The sequence below is a fragment of the Ptychodera flava genome, chromosome 17, assembly GCF_041260155.1.
Source record: "Ptychodera flava strain L36383 chromosome 17, AS_Pfla_20210202, whole genome shotgun sequence".
NCBI lineage: Eukaryota > Metazoa > Hemichordata > Enteropneusta > Ptychoderidae > Ptychodera > Ptychodera flava.
In genome coordinates, this window is record NC_091944.1 from 27,243,974 (window position 1) to 27,266,746 (window position 22,773).

At 39.6% G+C, this 22,773-nt stretch overlaps 1 protein-coding gene across 1 annotated transcript; it reads left to right on the forward strand.

Annotated features, from left to right (window-relative positions):
• Positions 1–454: 454 nt before the first annotated feature.
• On the forward strand, positions 455–22,661 carry LOC139115924 (endoglucanase F-like). Its single transcript, XM_070678350.1, has 11 exons — positions 455–512; positions 9,845–10,087; positions 11,266–11,433; positions 11,901–12,085; positions 12,951–13,113; positions 14,002–14,098; positions 15,205–15,367; positions 16,559–16,706; positions 17,344–17,512; positions 19,937–20,130; positions 21,194–22,661. The coding sequence occupies exons 1-11, from the start codon at positions 467–469 to the stop codon at positions 21,262–21,264; spliced, it is 1,647 nt and encodes a 548-aa protein (XP_070534451.1). The 5' UTR covers positions 455–466; the 3' UTR covers positions 21,265–22,661.
• The last annotated feature ends 112 nt before the right edge of the window (positions 22,662–22,773 follow it).

Sequence of the window (22,773 nt, forward strand, 5' to 3'; positions counted from 1 at the left end):
TAGAAGCAAATTACTAGATGCAATATCATGCACCTTAATGGAATGTAATATATACGCAAAGTTGTAAAATTATGCAAATTATCATACTTTTCTACAATACTGAAGTTGCCCATCACTTTTGTTTTGCTTCCTACGCATTTGAAGGTATGTATTAATTTATTTAGGCTATGGAAATTTCCCGCATTCAAGGGGAATTCAAGTATTAAGGTACGCGCTTCAATCTTGACGTCTAATTACGGTTGAAATTTCCGGCATTCAAAGGTGATCAAGGGTTAAAGGCACGCGTGCTTCAATCTCGTGGTTCAATTATACTACCGTGAAATTCCTCGGCTATTGTTTCGATGGTTAAAAAATTAAAGAGATACTTCCAAGGGGGTTCATTCTGAAGTGGGCCGAGATAGTGTGATATTCGTGAAATCGTCACCTCTGAAAGATCTAGTTGTGCACCCAACCTCTTCTGGCAAAAATGGTACCTTTGAAGTCTGAAAATGCAGCGAGGTTCAACATGATTGGTAGGTACCCTTTTAAGGTAGAATGCGCCTCAGGGACAGATATTCGGACTCTCAAACTTTTACAATTCTTTTCTGACCTACCTTTTGTAGGGGTTCATTTTAAAGCTGTTGGGTGAGAAAACTTTTCACCGTCTTAGTTTCCAGAAATCGAAAATTTTATTTTTCTGCATAGATTTAACATTTTGAATTTCAAGTATCGGTAAATCTCGGGTGATTTGTTACTCTAGTACAAAAATTTGCATGTTCATCCCCGATTTTTATTCTTGATTTTGAATGAGAATAGTTGAAATATTCCCTGAGGAAAGTTTGAGCAAAAGTTCAAGTCTTTGACTTTCTAGGCGCATACTACCTTAACTTACACATGCCAGTGACTGATTCGAAACACACTCGTGAAATCCTATCACTCCAGACTGTTTGCACGCCATGCTTTCATGAATTGGAAGGGGCAGTCATTTAAGGTAGTTCGCGCCTCGAAAATGAAAGACTTAACTTTCTGATCAAATGTTCATCAAGCAAACTTTCTACCATTCTCTTTCAAAATCGAGAAAATAAATCGGGGATCACATTGCATATTTAAGAACGAAAGAAATATTATCCGAATTATATTTAAGCAATAAAGCACACCCAACGATGGTATACCACGAGATTTTGACCAGTTCACAACATATATGCATGAGCGATAGCGAGTGCATATATGCTGTGAACTGGTCAAAACCGAGTGGTATGTACCGTCGCTGGGTGTGATTTATTGCTATTATATCATAACAGTATACTGAAATCCTGGCGTGGAAGTTGGAACGTCAAAAACGGATTTTTGCTCAAGCTGAGAGCTCGCGCGTATGCCAGCCGTGGTATATCGCCAATGCACGGTTCTTTTCGCGTCTCGACCAATCAGATCGCTGTATTTGCGCCATCAATATACTAGTATGATATTTGATATTTGACATTCAAACTGACTGCCATTTCTGGGTTGTGTCTATGGGGAAAATACAATTCCCTATTTTTAAAATAACTAAGCCGGTGACATTTTTTTTCGACTTCATAAGCTTCAAAATGAGTCCCCACAACTGGTAGGGCAAAAGGATATCGTAAAAGTTTGATAGTCCGAATATCTGTCCCCGCTGCACATTCTATGCCTTCAATATTTGTAACTTTGCCCTGACGGCCTGCAATGCATGGCATTCAGACTGCGCAGTAACCCCCACGATCGTTCGTTACTGCCTTCCCTAAACAGCAAGGTGTATTATAGTGTGTCCAAAAATTTGTATGAAGCACAAACCCAGAGAAAAACGGCGGCGTCCAATCACACCAATTTAAAAGAGTAATTGTAGTACACCACGAATTCGAGCTTTCAGGATAACATGTACGACGTTTTACAGTGACTGAGGTAACTCTTGTGTCCGAAAAAGTATGTGAAGTCAGTTTTGACTTTTTCCCAGTTATCCCACGCTGCATTTCTGGGGTTGTATCAAACACATTCTACAAAAGCATACTGATTTTGTGTTGTACAACGATTTATTATACAAGAATTACACAAATTTGCTATACTAAAAATGTCTCGTGTATTTTGTATCTATCAGCGACTTTAATATAGGCCAGGGTGACCTGCCACTGTGCTCGTATACCCTACGGCTAAAAGGTTCTGTGAGTAACGTATGTTTTGTATACCCTAGCGCACTGCATCATGGAACCGGTAAAAGAACAATTGAAAGCACTCTTGTAGGACTTGGGGCAAATTCCTCGGTCCAATTTTCGGTTCTGGTATCTGTTACGGAGGCGTTTTTTTTTAAATGCTTGCTTTTACAATTTCATTCTCTCCCTCTATCACCCTACTCTACAATCATACAACACCAGGACGTACAATAGAGAGATAATGGGTCGTCTAGCAGTTTGGTCATGCTCTTGGCACGACCTCTGTTGGTTGTCTCTTTTCGATGAACCTGGAATGGGCTTGAGCTTCCGTGTGTTAGATTTGTGACAACTTGACTGTCGTATATTATCAGTAGCCGGACGTTATTGGTGGTACACGATAGAATTAACATTTCACTTGTCAGCTTGTCACAGTGTGTCACAAATAACTTTTCACAATCACCACTTCACTTGTAAGGTTTGTGACAAATTGACTGTCACATATATGTCCATGATTTGTCTACTTATTCAAAAGTGATTTTACGTTAAGACGGTTTGTCTGATAAGGTCATGCTGCTTGGTATATCCCCACCATTGGTCCTCATATATTTTCCTTTCATCTTTATTTCCACAATTTCTTTCAGTTGTTCATCTATGTACGCTCTGAATTTCTTCTCTCTTTCACATTTACAGCAGAGTCTTCGTGGGGTTGCTTCGTTTTCGTTTCCGTTTTGCGACCTTGTGCTGTGAATATCACCCTTCTGTTCCCTCGTCAGGGCGCCCAGGTTTATCAAGTCACATGTTGAGCAAAGCTTCTTCTGCGGAGATTTCAAATGACACACTGGTCCTGTCACCTGTGTTTTTACACTTGTACGTTTATTTTCGTGCTTCGGTTGTTCCTTTATCGTCGTTCTTTTTGTCACCGCATGAGCCCTTCCTACTGTCTCTGTCAAATCCTTCTGTCTTGGCCCAGCAATAGTCCTCGACTCTGCGTCCTCAATCAGTGCATCTTTCTCGTTAGTTTTCACGTAGCCCCTTTCGCCACTCTGTCCAGCTCTGGTACAGACACTATCGTTTTCATAGATTTTCTTGGTCTTCCCGGCTGGTCCACGAGGAGCAAGCTTGCCTGGTGCAAACGTGTTCAAAATATCAAGATCTCTGTCGCTCTGTCGCGGAATCTGTACAGGTGTTTGTTGAAGATCTATTACATCTGAACTGCAAGCTAGTGCCGTTTCTTCCTGAATATCAGCAATAATTCCACCAACAGAATCACCATTTTCCTCGGCGACATCATCAATTGCTATTTCCCTACGTAAGACAGTGTCTCCAGACGAAAATGTTTTCAATAAATCCGAATTCCTTGACTCCTGTAATGGTCGGTGTATATGTTGCTGTCTTTGACTTTGTGTTTGGCAAGCATAGTTTGAACCTTGCGCGGGCTGGAGAGCAGATTCGGGCTCTGTTGTATCAAGTTCACCGTTTGCTAGTTCGATTTCTTCGTCCACATACTCACATTCATAACTTGGTATAGCAATTGGCCTGCGGAAGACTAGTTCCCCTTTGGCAAAGGTTTTCAGAATATCCAGATTTCTTGAAACTTCTTCAGGGAGAGACATCTGAGGTTTGGCATCTCTGAGTTGGCGCTGCTTTATCATTAATTGCAAATCTTCCGAAATCGGGCCAGCCTCTAGATAAATGTCCGGGGTTTCATCGTCGTAACTTGGGATTCTGACAGGTCTGAGCAGGACTAGTCTGCCTGACGAAAATGTTTTCAAGATGTCTAAATTTCTGGACACTTCCTCCGGCAAACACGGGTGTTCTGGTAGTTGCACCGGCGACCTGCACATGTCCCTTGGATCAAGGTAGACTATGGCACTGTCAGTAGGTCTGTCGTCAGCTTTGTCATCAACTTTGAAGGGATAGTGGACGCTCTTAGTCTGAGCTTTGGATGGTGAAACACCAGAGGTTCTTGTCTTCCTGGCAGCAGCATTTTGCTCTATAAGTTCATTGCTGTTTTGTCCACTCATGTTGGTGTGGTGTTGACGATCCATGTTTTCAACACCAAGATGCAATATAACTGGAATATTTGGCCACAGATGTTGTTGCATCCAAGAAGTATCTACCCAGAGCCTTTTTCTTCACTGATGCAAATTTACCTGTGCCAGACTCTATGGATGACCGGTCTTTCAATTTGTACTCGTTCAATTCGAGTATTCCAGATGACCACATCCAGTACAGTCAAATCCACAATGAAGTCATAAGGCTACAAACCCCTCAACTATCCGATCTCGAATAGAAAAACAAGTTTTTCATCCTCTGAGAAATATTAAATTTTGGTTACTGCGAGATAAATATCAATAGCAAGTTGGTCTGATGCTCTCAGTGCCGCGGAAATTCTGTGATTGACAACGGATAAACAAACCAAAGAAAAATAGAACTTTGGAAGATCGCGACGCAGTTTTAATAATGTAGAACGCGTTAAGCCAATCAGCGAGACAGGACTCGTTTAACGCAAGTTCGAATTTCGATGCCTGACGACCAGAAAAGCGAACTTGGTCGCCGCATTCCATCATCATCATCATCTTCCCACCACCACCACCATAAAACGTAAACCACCTGTTAATTTAACTTACATATTCGCAACATGGGCGGCTGGGAGCGAGAGCATATACTAACAGATTGTATCAAAGATGAGATATATAAATATTTGGAAACCACTTCTTTGTTTCTGCCACTGGTTTAAATCGAAGTTATTTATATACAGAGGTAACGTAGCACAGAAATCTGTCATCAAAATCGTATGATATAGATCATTTGTCTCTAAAGGCTGATTTATTTGAAAGCTGTCAAAATAGAACAGCTATGACATGACGTTTGTGGTATTTATTCAACTGAAAAAAATATTAGTTTTGCAACCACATGCATTTCTCAAATAGCACTGATCGCAAATGACGTCACTGTTCTATCTCATTAATATGCATAAGTAAACATTTCTCCGCATTTTCCGCATAAACGACGAAAATAAAACCTGCGAGTCTTAGAATGGATATTTAGCGTCACACTTATTCGTATGAACTGATGACTGAGACTACAAGCTGCAACAGCAGCCGCGCATGCAACAACAAAATTTGTCCGAATTTCAGCATATTTGTCCGAAAGTCGCGCGCGTGCAGCTATATTTAGTAACAAACCCGAAATCGTGATCAACGCTATTATATCTGTTGCTCTATTTCGTCACGGTGTTTTCAGAGCAAAGGAACACTGCACTGATTGGTTTACATTCCTTCCAATTTTGTAAAATTCAATGCGAATGTTATGTATACTTTGGCAATGGTGAGAGTGTACGATCAAAGTAATGGCTTCATAAGTTTCGAGCAGGGAAGTTAATGACTGCAAGTTGAGAATTGTTAGTGGCAGAACAAACTATTTCATATAGATGAAAAATAAATACTCCCGGTTACTGAAATTGTCGGGTTTTTTTTTCAATTTTCGTAATTTTTTTCGGAAGTATTCCTTTTAGAATTAAGCAGAAAACCGTAACGTTGTGTAAGCGGTTTAACAAAATAGTATAAGTTTCAATACTTTGGTCATTGGCAATATTTTTGGGCTCATTGTTGTACTGCTTTCATTGAGTTCAATGATCTGATCGTTTCTTTCGCCTCAGTAACGTTTATCATGTATTGATTGTATTTCAAGTCGCTTCAGACTTTGATTTAGATAGAAATCAAATGACCGTTTCATCCGATACAACTTTTCTTTAATTTGAGCATTGTCTTTCGACCGTAAGACCAACTTTCTCGGTTGCAGGAAAACTTGTATACATAGTTCTACCTTGCGAGCCAGGTAGGCTTTCGGCTCAGTTTTCAGAATGTTCGACAACAGTATTTATCAAATATTCACAGTACGTTTGACTCTACGTTCATGCTGTCATGAAGACACTGACTAGCAACCGACAAACAAACTACAGAACATAGAACAAATCGAAACTCTGGGACAGAGTTCCATCAATGGAACGTATTCGACCAATCAGGTATGTGCTGAGCGCGACTTCGATACTCTCGCTAGCGGCAGTGTTCTCATCCACGTATATGCCGAGATTTAGGTTGTGGCGTAGAATCGTTTGATTCGGTAACGCTACATTGCATATTGCAGGTTTAACACTCCCAAAACTACGGTCTGGGAATCTTTCTTTTTTGCTTAATTCATATACGACCATGAAAAAATCATTGAAATATATCCTAAAATCCCGTTATTGTGTCTAATAAGATACTGCGTTGTTCTGATTATCAACAAAACAGCTGTTTAGGGTTTTAGCATATAATAAGTTTGATATAAAATCTAAATGGCGATATCATCGAATAAAAGGAGCGACCCCCTCCCCAATTCTAAACTATACGGAGGGATCGAGGTCAGGGTATGTGCAATTTCTGCATGGCGCCATTGCAGTTAGGCGCCACTGCAGTTGGGCTGTTATGATGTGGTCAATAATATTTAGAATAATCGCGACTTGTATCTTGATAAATACGAATTCTTTAACGGTTCAGCTTGATTAATTGAAAGTCTGCAAAAGCAGTTGCTCTTCAGAACAAAACAATATTACACTTGTCAAAAGTAATGTGTATTGCGCGATCACCGAGGAAAACAGTTCTATTCTAGTCATTCTCCTCCTCTTCTTCTTTCTCTTCATCATCATCATCATCATCATCATCATCATCATCATCATCATCATCATCATCTCTTAATTGTTAGTATCAAAATGTCACATGTAAAAAATCTTGACAAAAGATGTAAATTCAATTCGGCCACTGATTGGACCGTTTCATCGAAAACTTTTTTCGAGGAGGTATAGACGTACAGCTCGGTCACATCTGTGGGTTGCCTTTAATAGTGTTTGCTGAGAGTAATAGGCAGCGCCAGGAAATTATTTTAACAATACACTGGAATTAACTAATAACGATAGAGTGTTTCCTGTTTCGTAAACTCTACACCGCATCATAGCGTGTAATTAATAATTATAGTCAGCAGGGCATGATTTGCACAATCGGTACGACGTGAACTCTGATGAGGTGTACGAATACAGGAGTTGGTGAACCCCAATTTATTTAATTTTGTGATCGTATATTCTCGCCACAAGGTTCATATGTGTTAATTTCCTTCCCAGCGTCGATGTCCGTTCATCAACTTACCGTTGACACGTATCGCGTTTCGCTAAATTTTCAGGAAAAATTGTTACAAATTTTCCATTATCCTGTACTGCATGGGGTTGATAGCAGGGCAGTCACCGTGTTCAACGCTGCCACTATGTAGCGTTAATGCGAGCCATAAATCATTGATCCATACATATGCTAGGTTAACGTCTTTTGACGATTATTATAAAACATCTATAATAATCTATCATTTATCTTAGCATGGGCTCCATGGCCTCGCCTGACTTTTGAAAGTTTTCATAAACAAATATGCGGCGTCCATGATGAAAGTTTAGAGTTGTTTTGTTAAGGTAGTATGCGCCTCAAAAGTGAAAGATTTAAACTTATGCTCAGACTTTCCTTAAAGAATCTTTCAACCATTCAATCTCAAAATCAAGGATAAAAATTGGGGGGGGGGAGGGGGGGTCACTTCGCCGATATTTAAAATTCAAAATGGCTGCCATCCTTGTGCTAACTCTATAGAGAAAAATAAAATTTTCTTATTTCGAAAAACTAAGCCGGTGAAAAGTTTTTATACATAAAGAGCTTAAAAATGAACCCCCACAAGTGGTAGATCAGAAAAGAATTGTAAAAGTTCGAGAGTTCGAATATCTGTTCCCGAAGCGCATTTTACCTTAATACTAGCACAGAGTAACATAAACAGTGTATGTTACTCTGTGATACTAGTAATCAGAGACAAGAATACTTATAATTTTGTCATCCATGTGTATCTCAAGTCAGAGAATAAGAAGGATGCAACATTTGTCATACAAGTTATAGAGAGTTGTACTTTCTTCATCTAACAGTGGAAAATGTTATGCTATGCCGAACTGCATTTAAAGCAGAGAGGTATATTATTGCGACTTTCCGAAGTCTTTGAAATCCAACTTTATCTTTACAGGAAACGTATAACCATTGTTAGCTGTAGTCATGGAGACAGTTTCGATCCCTTCCAGATTGCCTTTGCTAGTAAGCATCCTCGGATTCTGAACTTCGAAAAACACGTTTTTGTTTTAATTTTGCGCGCCCTTACTACAGTTCAGCTGTTCAGTTGATGTGTTTTCTCTGAGGAAGGCTAGTGCAAGCCCATAATGAACTGATTTCATGTAGGGAGGGCCTAAAGAAAGCCTTATCTAAAATACGTTAAAAAATCAAGATGAAGAATCTAGTTAGAGGTGAGGTGAGGTCCAAAGCATCCATTCATGATCACATATTCATTAAAGCACAATATTTAGATTGTTTCTCTGTTCCGGGATGTGCAAAGAGACACCAAATGGATTAGTGTGATTTTCAAACGGGACCATTGTCCTTAAAACTGATAGCTTTTGCAGCATTCACAGACTATTAAACTTTGATTTATTGTGCTATCCTGGTGTAGAGAGTCAAATTTTTCGGTTCTAATTTCCAAATCCCTCAATGTTTACAATTCGTCGCATGGGTGCAGCATTGTTCACAGTTAGCATCAAGGCTAAATGTTAATGACCATGTCATTCAGAGAAATTTCTCGATTGATACGAGCCCGTTTCTTGTCGATGTCTTCCAGTTCTGGTTGTCTACAATCGAGAATGTCATCGTGTTTATGTGTTAAGGACTTGCTTCTACCTGAACTGTTTCTGGCTGACATGTTTTTTTAATCTCATTTAAATTGTCAGGATATTTAATCATAAAACAAACGTTAAGCTTATAGTAACTGAGATCAGCTGGCTCATTGTACACATGCCCATCGCACGCTCATGAACACAAAATGTTAATAGATGCGTGTATTACCTCGAACGTCGCTTATCGCTTGTCTTGGTTTGCAAGAATCTGTCTGTGCATATGCAGGGATTGGTGTATCTGCAGACTTTGAATGGGGTGGGTTTGAATACCGGCCAACATAAATATCGTTTACCCGTCCACATTTTGTGTTGATTGTTTTCTTAAAAGAAAATGGAGCTAATGCCGTCAGCTTCGTTACAAAAATCACTGAAAGTGTAAACTAGAATTGCTGATCACATTTTTACTTCCATATTCAATGTACATTTTAAGCCAGGAAAAAAGGCGTGTTTGATTTATGTTGAATAATATAAATTACTCACACCCTACCATGCAGTCGATGCCAAAAAAACACCCGCAAAGGTTCGATCCCCGCTGCACGAAACTCATCAGCAATACTAAAATGGCCCATTTTTCTCTCATTGTAATCACATTAGAGTTTGATATTTCTGCTGTGTTCATTTCACGCGAGTTGTTAATTACATCTTTGTAATGGGTACAGAACTCCCCGCTTCGTTCAAGGGTTGCGATAATAGAGCCAGCAGTGGACATTTATAGTATGTTAATTGAAAAAAAAAGATGGTCAATAATTAGTATAATCTGCTGTACATGGCAGTGTATATAAAGGAGTGAGTTGTCGCCAGAAACTAGACTGCTACCGAACGTGACCGGTAGCATAGGAAATCAGTAGATTTATTTCAGGGGCTAGCCATTGCCTTGGTATACCGAAAGACTAACTAATCATGAGTTGGTTCTCTTTAGTTTTGTTCGCACTGATGATAGCATCGGTGCGTACGATGTGCAGGACTACGCCGGAGCCGCCCGAGGAGAATCGGGTGAACTGCTACATGTACGAGTCTAGCGATCCGGTGTTGTGGCAAGAAGACGATCAAATATGCGACGGCGATGACGAAGACGATGGCGAAGAAGAGGTTGAAGGCCACAGCGTCACAAAACGAAGTCTGGGAGATTTTGATGACTACATGATACAGGAAAGGCCAAACAGTGAGTTTTTTTCTAAATAATCAGCGAGTTTCTCAAAGCTCCATCAGCTGTAACTTTGATTACTCTACTCTCTTGTAAAGCCCAACTTCTTGTTCTAACTCCAATATCATGCCTAGTATACAAAATCTTGTCAGCTAAGCATGCATGTACGAAATATCCAATGTGTTTATTCACAAATGAATTTTAGTGCGAACTTCGGACTAGAATTGTTTTGTCGACACAAAATTGCATGCTTCTTCACATAGTTCGAAAGCCTAATATTTTATATTGCATTGTACTGTAGGGAGATGACTTTGAACATAGGCTGGTTTAAGCAAAAGTAATGAAAATACTATCAAAGGTCACAGCTAGTTGCCTCAAATTGACCAAACTAATATTTCTACGTTTTTGAAATAAATATAAATGTGTTACGACTTCTACCGATTGCTAGTGATTTTGTTCACAGTTAAAACCTTTGTTCAAGGTACCCTGGCTATTAGGTCTTTCGTTGTTTATGTTTAAGCTTGGCGCTTCTCGAGGAATACTGAGAAAGCCAATATTCACAAGTGTGTTCTTGGCAGTAGAAATTTGGGAGGCACGCTTTTTTTGATGTAAGTCTGAAAAGGGCTCAAATATGTTATAAAAAATCTTTCCCTCGGCGTTATAGCTGTATATCCAGTCACAATCCCTCAGTGCACTGCTTGTCACCAAACCGTGACATACTCCATGGTAATGACTTTGGCAATGAGATATGTCTTCAAATTAGCCGAATTCGCAATGCTAACTTCTTGCATCATACTGCTGGCAGGGCGGCACCTATTGTTGATACACTATTGGTAATTTCTTTCAATCTTTGAAAAATTACGATATTCGTTATGTGTATCGCATATTATTTTATTTTGACTTTCCATAAAGCCATTGCATTAATTGAGATCTTTCGGTGGTAGAAATCTTGGTTAGGCGACTAACTTTTGATCTCTTTTAGCCAAATTTCTACGACACTTTAAAACTGAAACATATATACTCTGCATGTATTACCACAGCTATGTGTTTCGAAAGGATAGTACTCTCCTGGTAAAAGAGCGGCGCTCAGACCAACCTTTCCTCTTAACCTTGACTCTCTTTATTTTTGACTGGATTGTGGCCATATGTCCTCTGACATCCATGAACTAAACGACCATACTGTTCCTGTCTTATAGGACTTCACCATCGGTTCAACGTCCTGCTAAACAACTCCATACTCTTCTTCGAAGCGCAAAAGTCGGGCAAGATTTTCAGGTCGCACCAAAAGCTGTACTGGAGGACTTCTTCGTGCCTGGGGGATAGAGGATTTAAGGAGGAGGACCTGACTGGTGGATGGTACGACGGTAAGCCAGTTTGAACTCTAGAATCAAGACTTTGGCGAATGGAAGTCAAGGCAAAATAAGTCATCGAAGTACTCTGTGATATACAGCAATTTTGTTTCACAAAAGACACCGCAATCGCAGTACCGTAGCAATAAAGTCCCATACCTCCGTACCCAGTGATCCTGAAACAGATTTGTGAATGACGCCGCAATATTAGAGCAATGGCGGAAATGTAGTCGCCACGCTACAAAGTGTCTCATGCAAAATCGAAGTGATAGACGGCAGTATATACAGGACTAACTGAAACTGATGCAAATGTTTAGCATAAATTTCAGTTTAATTCTCATTTTGGTGAAAATGTTGTTCTCTGTTTGGCCATACACTCTTTATAATCTAACGCCTAAATGGTTTATGACATTTACCACCCATTTCAATTTATCATACACATCTTAATTTCTACCCCCTTTCCACCACATGCACCGTTGCAGCCGGAGACAACGTGAAGTTCAACTTTCCGATGGCGTTTTCCACGGCGGTGTTGGCATGGAGCCTCATCGAGTTCCCGGATGCATACAGGGAAGCAGGCGCCTACGACGACATGCTTGATACTATTAAGTGGACGTGCGACTATTTCATCAAGTGCCATACCAGGCCAAATGAATATTATTACCAGGTATACTTACCAATTTTTATCAAACAACTTTTGAAGAAGGAATTTCAATTGCCGTAAGGACGGTCGAGTAACTAAGTTCAAAGCCATTTCTCTATTCAATTTTTTGCTATCTTGAATTCGTGACCGTTTCAAAATATGAGCTGTTACCAGATTAAGTTTGCGCTCAGAAGAATACTTGCACAAGAAAGAAAAAAATAAGACAGCAGAAATTCTTCTCTATGCGTTGTCCAAGATAACAATGTTAACTTTAAATTTTTCCCTATTTCGGGAGAGAAACTTACAAATCCCTTTTCTATAATTGGTGAGATACAATACTTAAATTCCTACATTAATTTTCCAGTTTGTTCAAGTATGAAGTTCATGTTAACATTCAAATTATTCGACATCGATTCCTCTAAATAAATACTACAACGGAAACAATGTTGTATGAAAACAGGATGCTAGCAGATCTTTAGTTTCATCTTGACCGGAATTGTCGAGTACCAAGTCACGTGGTCATCCTTTGAACCCTCAATCTTTGAATAAATGTTCTCTCCAGATCTACAAAGTCATTATCAAGAACTGTTTATTATTTCGAAACTGGAACATCACCTTACCGCAGCCTTCGATATAATGAACAGTTTTTATTGTTCAAAAACTCTTGAAGACAACGGTTTCTACATTCTAACTTTTAAAATAATATAAGTTAAGACGGACGCGAACAGACAAGGCCTGAAGAACTGCTAAGGACATGCGATAATTATATTTAAAAAGCACTCAACTGAACTTTGGCGGCGCCCTGTTTGAGACGCCCCATTCAAAACGAGGGCCCAGCTGAGTGGCTCAAAGTTGACCATGATGCAAAGTGTGTTTCATGTTCTGGCAGGTGGCTGACGCCAACGTTGATCACTCGAACTGGCAACGTCCAGAAGATATTTACTATTACAGAGACCCTTTCAGAATACAGCATAACGGGACGGGTTCTGACGTCATTGGTTCGACTGCCGCGGCTCTAGCAACCTGTGCAGTTGCCTATTCAGAAGCTGGCAGTGAGTATCATGTTCATTGGGTTTACCTTACCTTGTGCGGAAACTTGTATATTTTTTTCCAATAGGTTATACGTCAAGCTTTCTCTTTGTAGTGATCAATACCAGCTGAGACATTGTAAACAACAGCGTGATTGACTGTACAAGAACAATGACAGCGGCAGATGATGAATGATAAATGATGAAGACAATGATGATTATTATTATTTTAATGGCGATGATAATGATGATAATATGATGATTTTGATGATGATAATGACGACGACGGCGACGATGATGATAATATGAGGGCGATGAAGATGAAGATGATGATGATGATGATGATGATGATGATGATGATGATGATTTGATGATGATGATGGTGGTGATGATGATGATGATGATTGATGATGGTAATGGTGATAATAATGATGATGATGATGGTGGTGATGGTGTTGGTGGTGATGGTGATTTACTTGTGTATCACTTACTGGTAATGCTCTCACCAAACAAATGGGTGTGACCATTCATATGTAATGGGAAAGCCGACAAAAGTGATTTTTTTGAACGCACAAGCTTCAGAGCCAAGATGCGATTTATATAAATATAACAACTTTGAAATGCAAGAAATAACCCACTCCTCTTTACATTTTTTTTACTTTTATTTGGCCTAAAAAGAAAGGTCACCTATGTAAGTCGAAATATAAGGGAAGTTCGTACACAGAGATTTTCATTTGCTGCCAAGTGTTGGATCAAGGAAGGCACCAAAATGCCTTCCTGGCGAGCGAAATTAAAATAAAGGGATTTAGTAACTTATTGTGAATTTAGATCACTTTCCTTGCACCAGAATTTATGCAGGAACAGGGAGGTTCCTCAATCTTATTATATATATATTCAATGCTGTCTTTCCAGTGGGTGGTCGAGCCACGGTTTATAGAAAAAAGGCGGTCGACTTGTACAGAGTTGCTACGAACAACATAGGCAAATATCCCGATAACGGGTACTATATGTAAGTACGATACTACAGAAATTAATGACATTGCACAAAGTATAAGTGACACCCCGATTACCCTAAACTAGTCTAGACTGGCATCTGGTATAACAACTTCTTCAAAATCAGACCTTACATATATTACCTTGTGTGAACACGATTGGAACTAATTTGAGATAATTGGATGGTGAAGTTATGTCTGTTTCATCTGCAAATGTAAGCTCACCTGCTTTTCTTTTAAAGTTACACACTTGTTTTTATGAGTAATTTGTAATATTGCAACATTCACCTATAGGGCACCTGACACTTTTGAGAAATTTGAAAAATATGGAATCCAATTATCCCAAATTAGTTTTTAATCTTGTTTGTGTCAATTGTACGCTCAAATACTTACAGATCAGAATAAAGTACCGAAACATACAAATAATAATTTATATACAGTGTACGTAAGCCAACCCGTGAAGGGTGTTTCTGTATGGCGGCGTCCAGTCTAGATCCAGGTTGCACTTAACTTATCGATAATTATAACAGTTGCCATTTCCAAGTACACTTTCAGCAGTTCCACGTTAATACTGAAACTTCCAATAATGTCTACATTAATAAAATTGCTCACATCAGTAAAAATGCTAGCAACTATCTATGAAGTTAAGATGGATCTATAAATTGTCGGATATCTAGCTGTAAAATGTACTTTAAGAATATATGTGCTCGATTTTCCCGGCATGAAGCAGTCTTCGACCATGGGCAGTATTGCAATGATTAGATTAAAGGTATACAGTCACCAGTAATCTAAATATGCCCATATATGGTCAAAGGGGCGTTCCTTGGTATTCAAAATGCCCATTATGTGAGGGTGCTATTTTTTAAAAAGCGGCCACCCGCTTAAATCTGTGAGTGGTTAGATTTTCTCTTTCCATGGTAACTGTGGCAAAACTGGAACAGGTGACAGTATACCTTTAAGGGTTGTGAGTAACTGCATCATAGTCTGTGCTTGCACAATGTCCAATATTGAGAGTTTCCGCTATTGGTCAACATATATTCGTATTTTTCATACTTTCGTAAATTTCCGTGATGCAAAACATGGCCTCTGTCATTAAGATAGCATAGCACTTTTTTCTTCACAGCAACAATAACCTTGGAGACGAACTTGTCTGGGCGGCAACGTGGCTACACATTGCCACGGGCGAATTGCAGTATCTCGAAGACGCGGAGGCATACTTTGCAGAGTACAAACTCAGAGGGCGTTCCTATTGCTTTGGATGGGGAGACACCAGAGAGGGGTCAAAGGTGAGAAAACGGTCCGAGTTACAGGACACAAGCTACTGTAGAAGCAAGACAGCAATTCTGTACTTTAGGAAATCTCACAGGGAATGACTGCCACATTTAGCGATACCTGACGTCACTTTCCATCCCGCAGGTTATAGTTTGTCATGTGGCACTAGGATACTTTGCAAAGGACCCTAGGGTGCCTATGTCATTGTCAGATGTCCGTATGTCTCTATGTACGTTTGTAGGTCAGACCTGTGTGCACATAGGATATCTTGTAACCCGGACAGTATACAGGTGTTTGATATAAGATTGCATACACATATTTTATTACATTATTTTACGGATACTGCAAAGCATTTGGGTGATCATTTGGCAATAACGGAAATTTGGATGATTACAATTTGTGTAAAAGCTCGCTGTGCAGTTACCTCTCACTTTGCAGCGAGCGGTGAAGGCTCATGGCACAGAAGCCACAGCGTTACCTTCGAAAAATGCACGCGTGTTCCTGAAAGACCCTGAAATTAGCCGATATTTGAAATTCAAAATGTCCCCCATCCCTGTATTAACTCAATGGGTTAAAATCAAATTTTGGATTTTTTCAAAAATCTATGGAGCTGATTTTTTTTATTCTGAGGGCTCCAAAATGAGCCACACAAGTGGGAGATTAGAAAAGGACTATAAAAGTTTGAGAGTCCGAATATCTGTCCCAAGACGCATTTCATCTTTAAAAAAAGGAACTCTTTTAAGACACAAGCTCCTGCACAGCATATCAAAATTCTGTCTGTGGCTGTGACAATTAACACCTTTAAGGTAGTATGCGTCTCGAAAGTGAAAGACTTCATTTTTTGCTCAAACTTTCCTCAAGGAATATTTCAACCATTGTCTTTCAAAATCAAGAATAAAAATCCGGGATCACCGTGCAACTTTTGGTTCTAGAGAAACAAATTACTCAAGATATACCGATATTTGAAATTCAAAATGGTCGCCATCATTGCGTTAACTCTATAGAAAAAAATTGGATTTTCGATTTACGAAAAACTGAGACGGTGAAAAGTTTTCTTACACCAAGAGCTTCAACATGAACCCCCATAAGTGGTAGATCAGTAAAATATTGTAAGAGTTTGAGAGTCTGAATACCTGTGTCCGAGGCGCATTCTACCTTGACAGTACAACCGCCAACTTTTAAACCACTTTGTTCATTCGTTTCAGTTACTGCTGTATAAAATCACCAACAAGGCGACATACAAGGATGCATTCATGAACTACATGGACACTTTGTTACCTTTTAACAGCCCTCACTTGTACACGCCCAAGGGATTGTTCATGCGAAACGAGTGGGGATCCTTGCGATACGCAGGTGAGAACAACTTACCTTTCTATCGAATGCGTACATGATTTGCGAATCGTAAAATCCCAATCAATCAACAGTTTTCAATCATATTTCGATCAGCCGAACTTGGGAAAAATCAAATTATCGCATGTGGTTAAATAGCTCTCCTAAGTCTCGAGCTATGTGAACATGTTGTAGCGCTTCTCACTCTGCTTTGGAACGTACCATTAGATCTAAAGGGAGGGAGATGGGGACAATAGAAAGACAAATCCTGCAGAAGGAAAAAATGGTTATTTTTTGCCGCCATGCTGATTTGAACAAATATTCAGATGAAGGTTGACTAATGAAAACGTGTGTAAATTTAAGAATAAAATTGTTTAGCATGCATCATGAGTGTTCGGAATGTGAAGTCAGCACCCTGATCACCCCTCCCAAGATCTAATGGTTCATCCCTTCAGTTCTTCTTTCGTTTTCGTGCGTGAACTTTGCAGAAGTAGAAATTCTATGTTTTAAAAGAAAAAACGACAAAATTCACTTGAAAGTCTGACGGGTAGTGACGTCAACTGTTAGATAATATCAAGCTCTTTTGTTATGCAACGTGACTTCCTCAAGTGTTACATGTATAACAGATACACGGACAAGTTTTGTATGTGATTTCTTGCAGCCGGGGCCACATTTGTTGGTTTGGTTGGCGCCAAATTAGGACTTAGGCCAAAGGTCTACAGGGAATTCGCTTGCAACCAAACAAACTACATGTTGGGCGACAACATCAGACGAAGCTTCGTCATCGGTTACGGTGTAGATCCGCCTTGTCGACCCCACCACCGAGCTAGGTAACCTATGCATATGTTCTTTACATATACTACCGAGTTAGTATGGCAAAAGTTGGGCCAGTAAGATAAGGGACGGACCATTAGATCTTGCGAGGTGGGGGTGGTCACAATTAGATTTGAATATTTTTTTTTTTCAAATTGTAAATTTTTACATTTTTGTTTTTCAAGTGAGTCATGATGTGCTTACGTTTTTTTTCTAAGTAAACTATCCGATTTATAATTTTTTTGGAATCTGATTTTTTTATTTTGCAAACTAGTCTGAAGATTCCCCCAAACCTTCTGCTTTGAAAATTTTCTTCTGTTTTTGACCACCCCTCCCAAGATGTAATGGTCCGTCCTTAAAGCGCAGTGGTCGTCGCGCTGCGCATCCTCCTAAGGGGGTCCCCCTCTGTTGTAAACAAATCCAAGAACGCCGCACATGTTACGGGTTGATTGTAATGTTTGCGATATTGCCGCTTGTTAAAATGGCGGCTGATCTGTCACAAGTATACCAACTAACCAAATGTAACACGCGATAAAAGGTCAATTAATCTAAGTTAAATATCTGCTGAATATTGAACAATAATTGCACGCTGGATTGAGATCACATTTGCTCATGATTTTCTTGAATCAGTTGAATTGGGCTCGGCTACTGTTATCGCTCGAGCCATAGAGCTAGACGTACGCATGTACGCATGTATACGCCAACAGACTATCAACGACCGGGCTCTAGTTTTCGACATCGCTAGCAAGGACGAGAGCTTTCATTTCAAGAGGCCCGACAGGAGTACAAAGACAACAACCGAAACTACAGAAATCTACAACTCGCAGAGCAATGCCCGCTGCAGCAAGAAGCATCACTGCATCTGTTCCGTTCCGTGGTCTGTATGAACGTCCGTGTCAAACGGGTATATGGCGCGCTTCACTCAGCTGTGGAGAATCCAACTCAACTACAAAGTTTACCCCGTTTGGGGGTGCAAACGAGAATTCCGAGTACAGGTATCAAGTCAAGTGAAGGACCTTTCATTGGTCTTCTTCGTTATGTGGGGGTTATCTCACTTGAAAGAGGATTCAGACCTACCCGGCAATCAGGAGGTACAACAACGACGTTTGCCCATCACCGGTAGGCTACACCAGCTAGCGGTTGGAGCACTGCCATGCATATGACCGTGCAGGACCGGGGCACAGGATCTCTCGATACGTCTATGCACGGTGTAGCCGTGCAATTTTCCGCCAAATGCAGCGAAAACCCGCTCGTTTTGTCTATTGTTTCCTGTCATTGTACTATTTCTTACCACGTAATACTAGGAGAAGTAAGACATGGTGATCAACAGTTGGTTGTGGGCCAAGTCGTCGCGGGCCGGTACGTTGTGGGACCGGATTCTCTATATCCGTGTACGTCAACGCGGTGACCGTCTCCCAACAACATCTCTGTGTCCTGCTCTGGCTTGCCGATCATGGTCTTGAGTGTAGTTTTGTGTTAGGCATTGTGCTTGTTGCTGGTCTACATATATAGGCAATGTTGATCATTTTAGTTATGTATTTTCACTGTACTGTACATAGCATTGTGTACAACCAGCGTAATCGCGCGCGATCAAACCTTTTTGTTCACTGTGTCTGCGTGCAGTAAACTCAGCGACATTATTTGCTGAGTGTAGTGTCCCAATGTTCGTAGCTCTACACGAGTTATAGATAGAAATACACTACTGAAGTTCGTTTCCGATCTTAATATTTTACTATTGCATGATGTTGAGTCTTACAAAGGCCTTAACAAAGTGGGGGACTGCTCTCATCTCACTCCTATTGAAGTTGAGAAGACTTATGTTTACAAAAATTTATGTTTATCAACAAAAAAATCACGCACGCGCAGCGCGACGACCACTGCGCTTTAAGATGGGGTACCGTTATTCTTGTTCACGACTCACCTAGAGGCTGTAAAACTACTGCAGAGGTGAAATTAATATTTTTGCTTTTCTCAAACTCGTTAGAATGATTAGATAGACACTCTTACTATGAAAGTATCTGACAATGTGCTGCACGGCTTTGGGTCTTTGTTTGCAGGAGAAAACGAATGTAAATGTTAGGATGGTTATACGTTTTTATAGTAACAGTAAAGTTTACGCCATATTAGGACTCCGGGAAAGGTATTTTCCCTCCTAAAGAACTAGGTCAGTGTAATATTTGTGAACGCTCGTTCTCTTTTTTGACGGAATAACGATGAGAACATATTTAGCCAAACTTCGCTTGTAACTCAACGTCCTTTTATTATCACATTTATTTGTTTTCGGACAACGCCCTCGGCGGCTGTCAGAAAAAAAAAACGGTACGAGTGTTAACGTGTACAAATTGGCGGGAAATGTGTATCGTATTTGTAGTTTGCAATTGGTGTTTTGCAGTTTGAGAACGAAATTTCAATAATATTCGATGGTTTTCTTTTTCTTTCAGTTCCTGTCCAGACCTTGACACCCCTTGTACGAACCAAAACAGCTGGAACAATCCTGGCTGCAACCATCACCAGCTAGTCGGAGCGATGGTCGGCGGACCGGATGCTAACGACGAGTGGACGGATAACCGCAAAGACTACATTCACAACGAGGTGGCCTGTGACTATAATGCTGTCTTCCAGGCAACAATAGCTGGTAGGTACACGTCATTGCCTCGGGCTAAGTTTCAGTGTTCCTAAAGTGAAAGTTGTCCGACGGGTTTTGAATAAAATGCGTGGGGAATCTTTTAAAACCCTATGCCAAGTTTATCTGCTACTATAATATCAAGTTGGTTAAAACCAGTGAGGCAGGCGATGTCCAATGTACCGTGCATTTTAACGCAGACTTGACTGTATGAAGGCCTCTGAAAACCCGGGCTGAAAACATACATGCTGTAAACATTATTTTTACCAACTAAACCTACTATAACACACCATGTCAAGTAGGTGAAAATACGTTTAGGCTTCTCTCGATACTTCTTTTCCTGACTTGGTAGATGGGCAAGTGATAGGTCCAGCAGGATAAGGGTAAATTAAAGGAACAGCACAGCTATATCGTTTAACGTATGGCGTCGACAGTTAACGAAACTGCAGCTAAGAGGGCGCCATTTCATATACATGTACACGTATGCAACTCCTGTTATACTCTAAATTTCTACGGCAAATATGAACTTGAATTGACCATAGTTTGATATACCTCGCCCTCACAATACAATAAATTTACTAAATTTTGTTTGAGAGAAAGATGTTAAAACACCATACTTCTGTTTCGAAATGATCTTAAAATACTCTCAGAAGAGTGGCATGCGGTGACTTTCTAGAAAATTCGTGGTACTGTCAAAAGTTAGCTATGAAAACGATAATATTAAAAGGGCTTGGTTGGTTTTTTTGGTTGGTGTTAGACAATGCAGAACAACATATGTTCACGGGCAAGGTCCATCACATGGATCGACAGTTTCCCCTTTAACCCTTTTAATGCTGAAATTTTTCCCACCAAAATTTTAGTGCAACATTATACCAATTTTTATGAATTTTTCTGTATTTGTTTTGATAATTTTGGAGCACATGCACATCACATTTTATTAGCTACATTTTTTAATTAAAATTTTGGCAAAGCTCTGAAAAAAATTTGACTGGGGAATATTTTGAAAAGGCGACAAAAATTGACTTTGGCGCTCAAAGGATTAACTCTTAATTTTTACGTTCACACATTTTCACAGGTTTAGCACAGGCAGACACCGAGAGGGAACTCCCACCTGCCTGTTTCATCCTCAGCCGCAGAGTAGGGTGAATTCCGAAAACACAACGTCGAAGTGCACCGTCACGGTCAAGACATTATGACGTCAGTAATGTTAAACCAATGGCTTCATTGACTAAAATATTACCTCTGATTTGTTTTTACATCGCAATATTTCTCAGAATCTGGAAAACGTTTGCACCAGGCATGAAATGTTTATCAAATATATTGTAATTTTTTCAGTTATATGCTCGGTATATTATTTTAATCAAAATTTAATCAAAATCAAAATAACAAAGTCACCAATTTTGAAAAAAAAAATGTACTTACAATAATTGAACGATTTTGACTGTACTTTATTCTTGTATATTTAATGGATTATTCATATGTGTGTTAATGACAACTTACGCGCTGCATTGGAAATCATCCGCGAATATGCCATTTTACTAATAATAGAGCTAAATGAGCACTAGTTTTGTCGAATACTTGCAATAGAACCGAAGCTGCCCAAGATATGTTCTACCAAATACTGAAAATGTATAGTATTGAAGCTCCGACACAGAACAGTCTCTCGATCAGACCAGCTCAAATACGAACACACATCACAAAGACAGGATGGCGAACCTCCAACTCAAAACGAGGCCAGACATTTTAAACTCCTGACACAGAGGGCGCCAATCAATGAATAAATGATTGTCCCAGTATGTTGGACAAAAATGTAAACTCTAGGGCAAGGCTGAAGAATTACTGGGCCCGTGTTAAACTGTTCTGCAATTTAATATTATTTTCTGCAATTTAATATTATCTTAGAGGTATTTTGTGTGTAGTCATCATTTATCATTAAAAGTGCTCTTAGACAAGCAATAATTTTGATGTCAGGAGAATATGGCCCAGTTTTTTCCAGGTGTGTCCACTCCATTATTAATGTCTTGATATAACTCCAAGCACAGATGAACAAGTGCACTGTAATGGCAAAAATTATATTTCTCTACCGTGGGACTTTGTAAAAGTGTAATGCTACATACCTTTAGGTAAGTGGATAAAACAACCCGTGTTTCATCGAAATTCCAACATACCGATGGAGAAATATTCTACTTTTCGTTCAAACTTTACAGTTTTGGTCACCAGAGGTTATCGAGAAAAACACATGGCTACCTATTCAACTCTTATCGGTACCACATACGTTGCGAAAGAATTGTGTAGAATCGGTCACGTTTTGCTTACTGTTGCAAGTTTTTATTCAAAAAATTTAAAAAAATACATGATTGATACAATTTGATTGCTTATTTTGAAAGCAAATGCATGCACCAGATCTAGAGTGATTATTAAGATGCCGAGATTGGTTTTACCTCGTGTTTGTCCTTATACCTTCTCTGACAGTACACCAGAATGGTATCTTTCACTTTATACTTGATACTTGGTGATTTAATAAAGCATCTGTTGAAACAATACAGTTTCAGTTTAACTTATTTCAAGATGTCCATTCTCACTATATTTAATGTTTGAAAATCTAATGATGATCTATTTCAAAGATTAATTACTGGATGACAACGTAGTGACGCT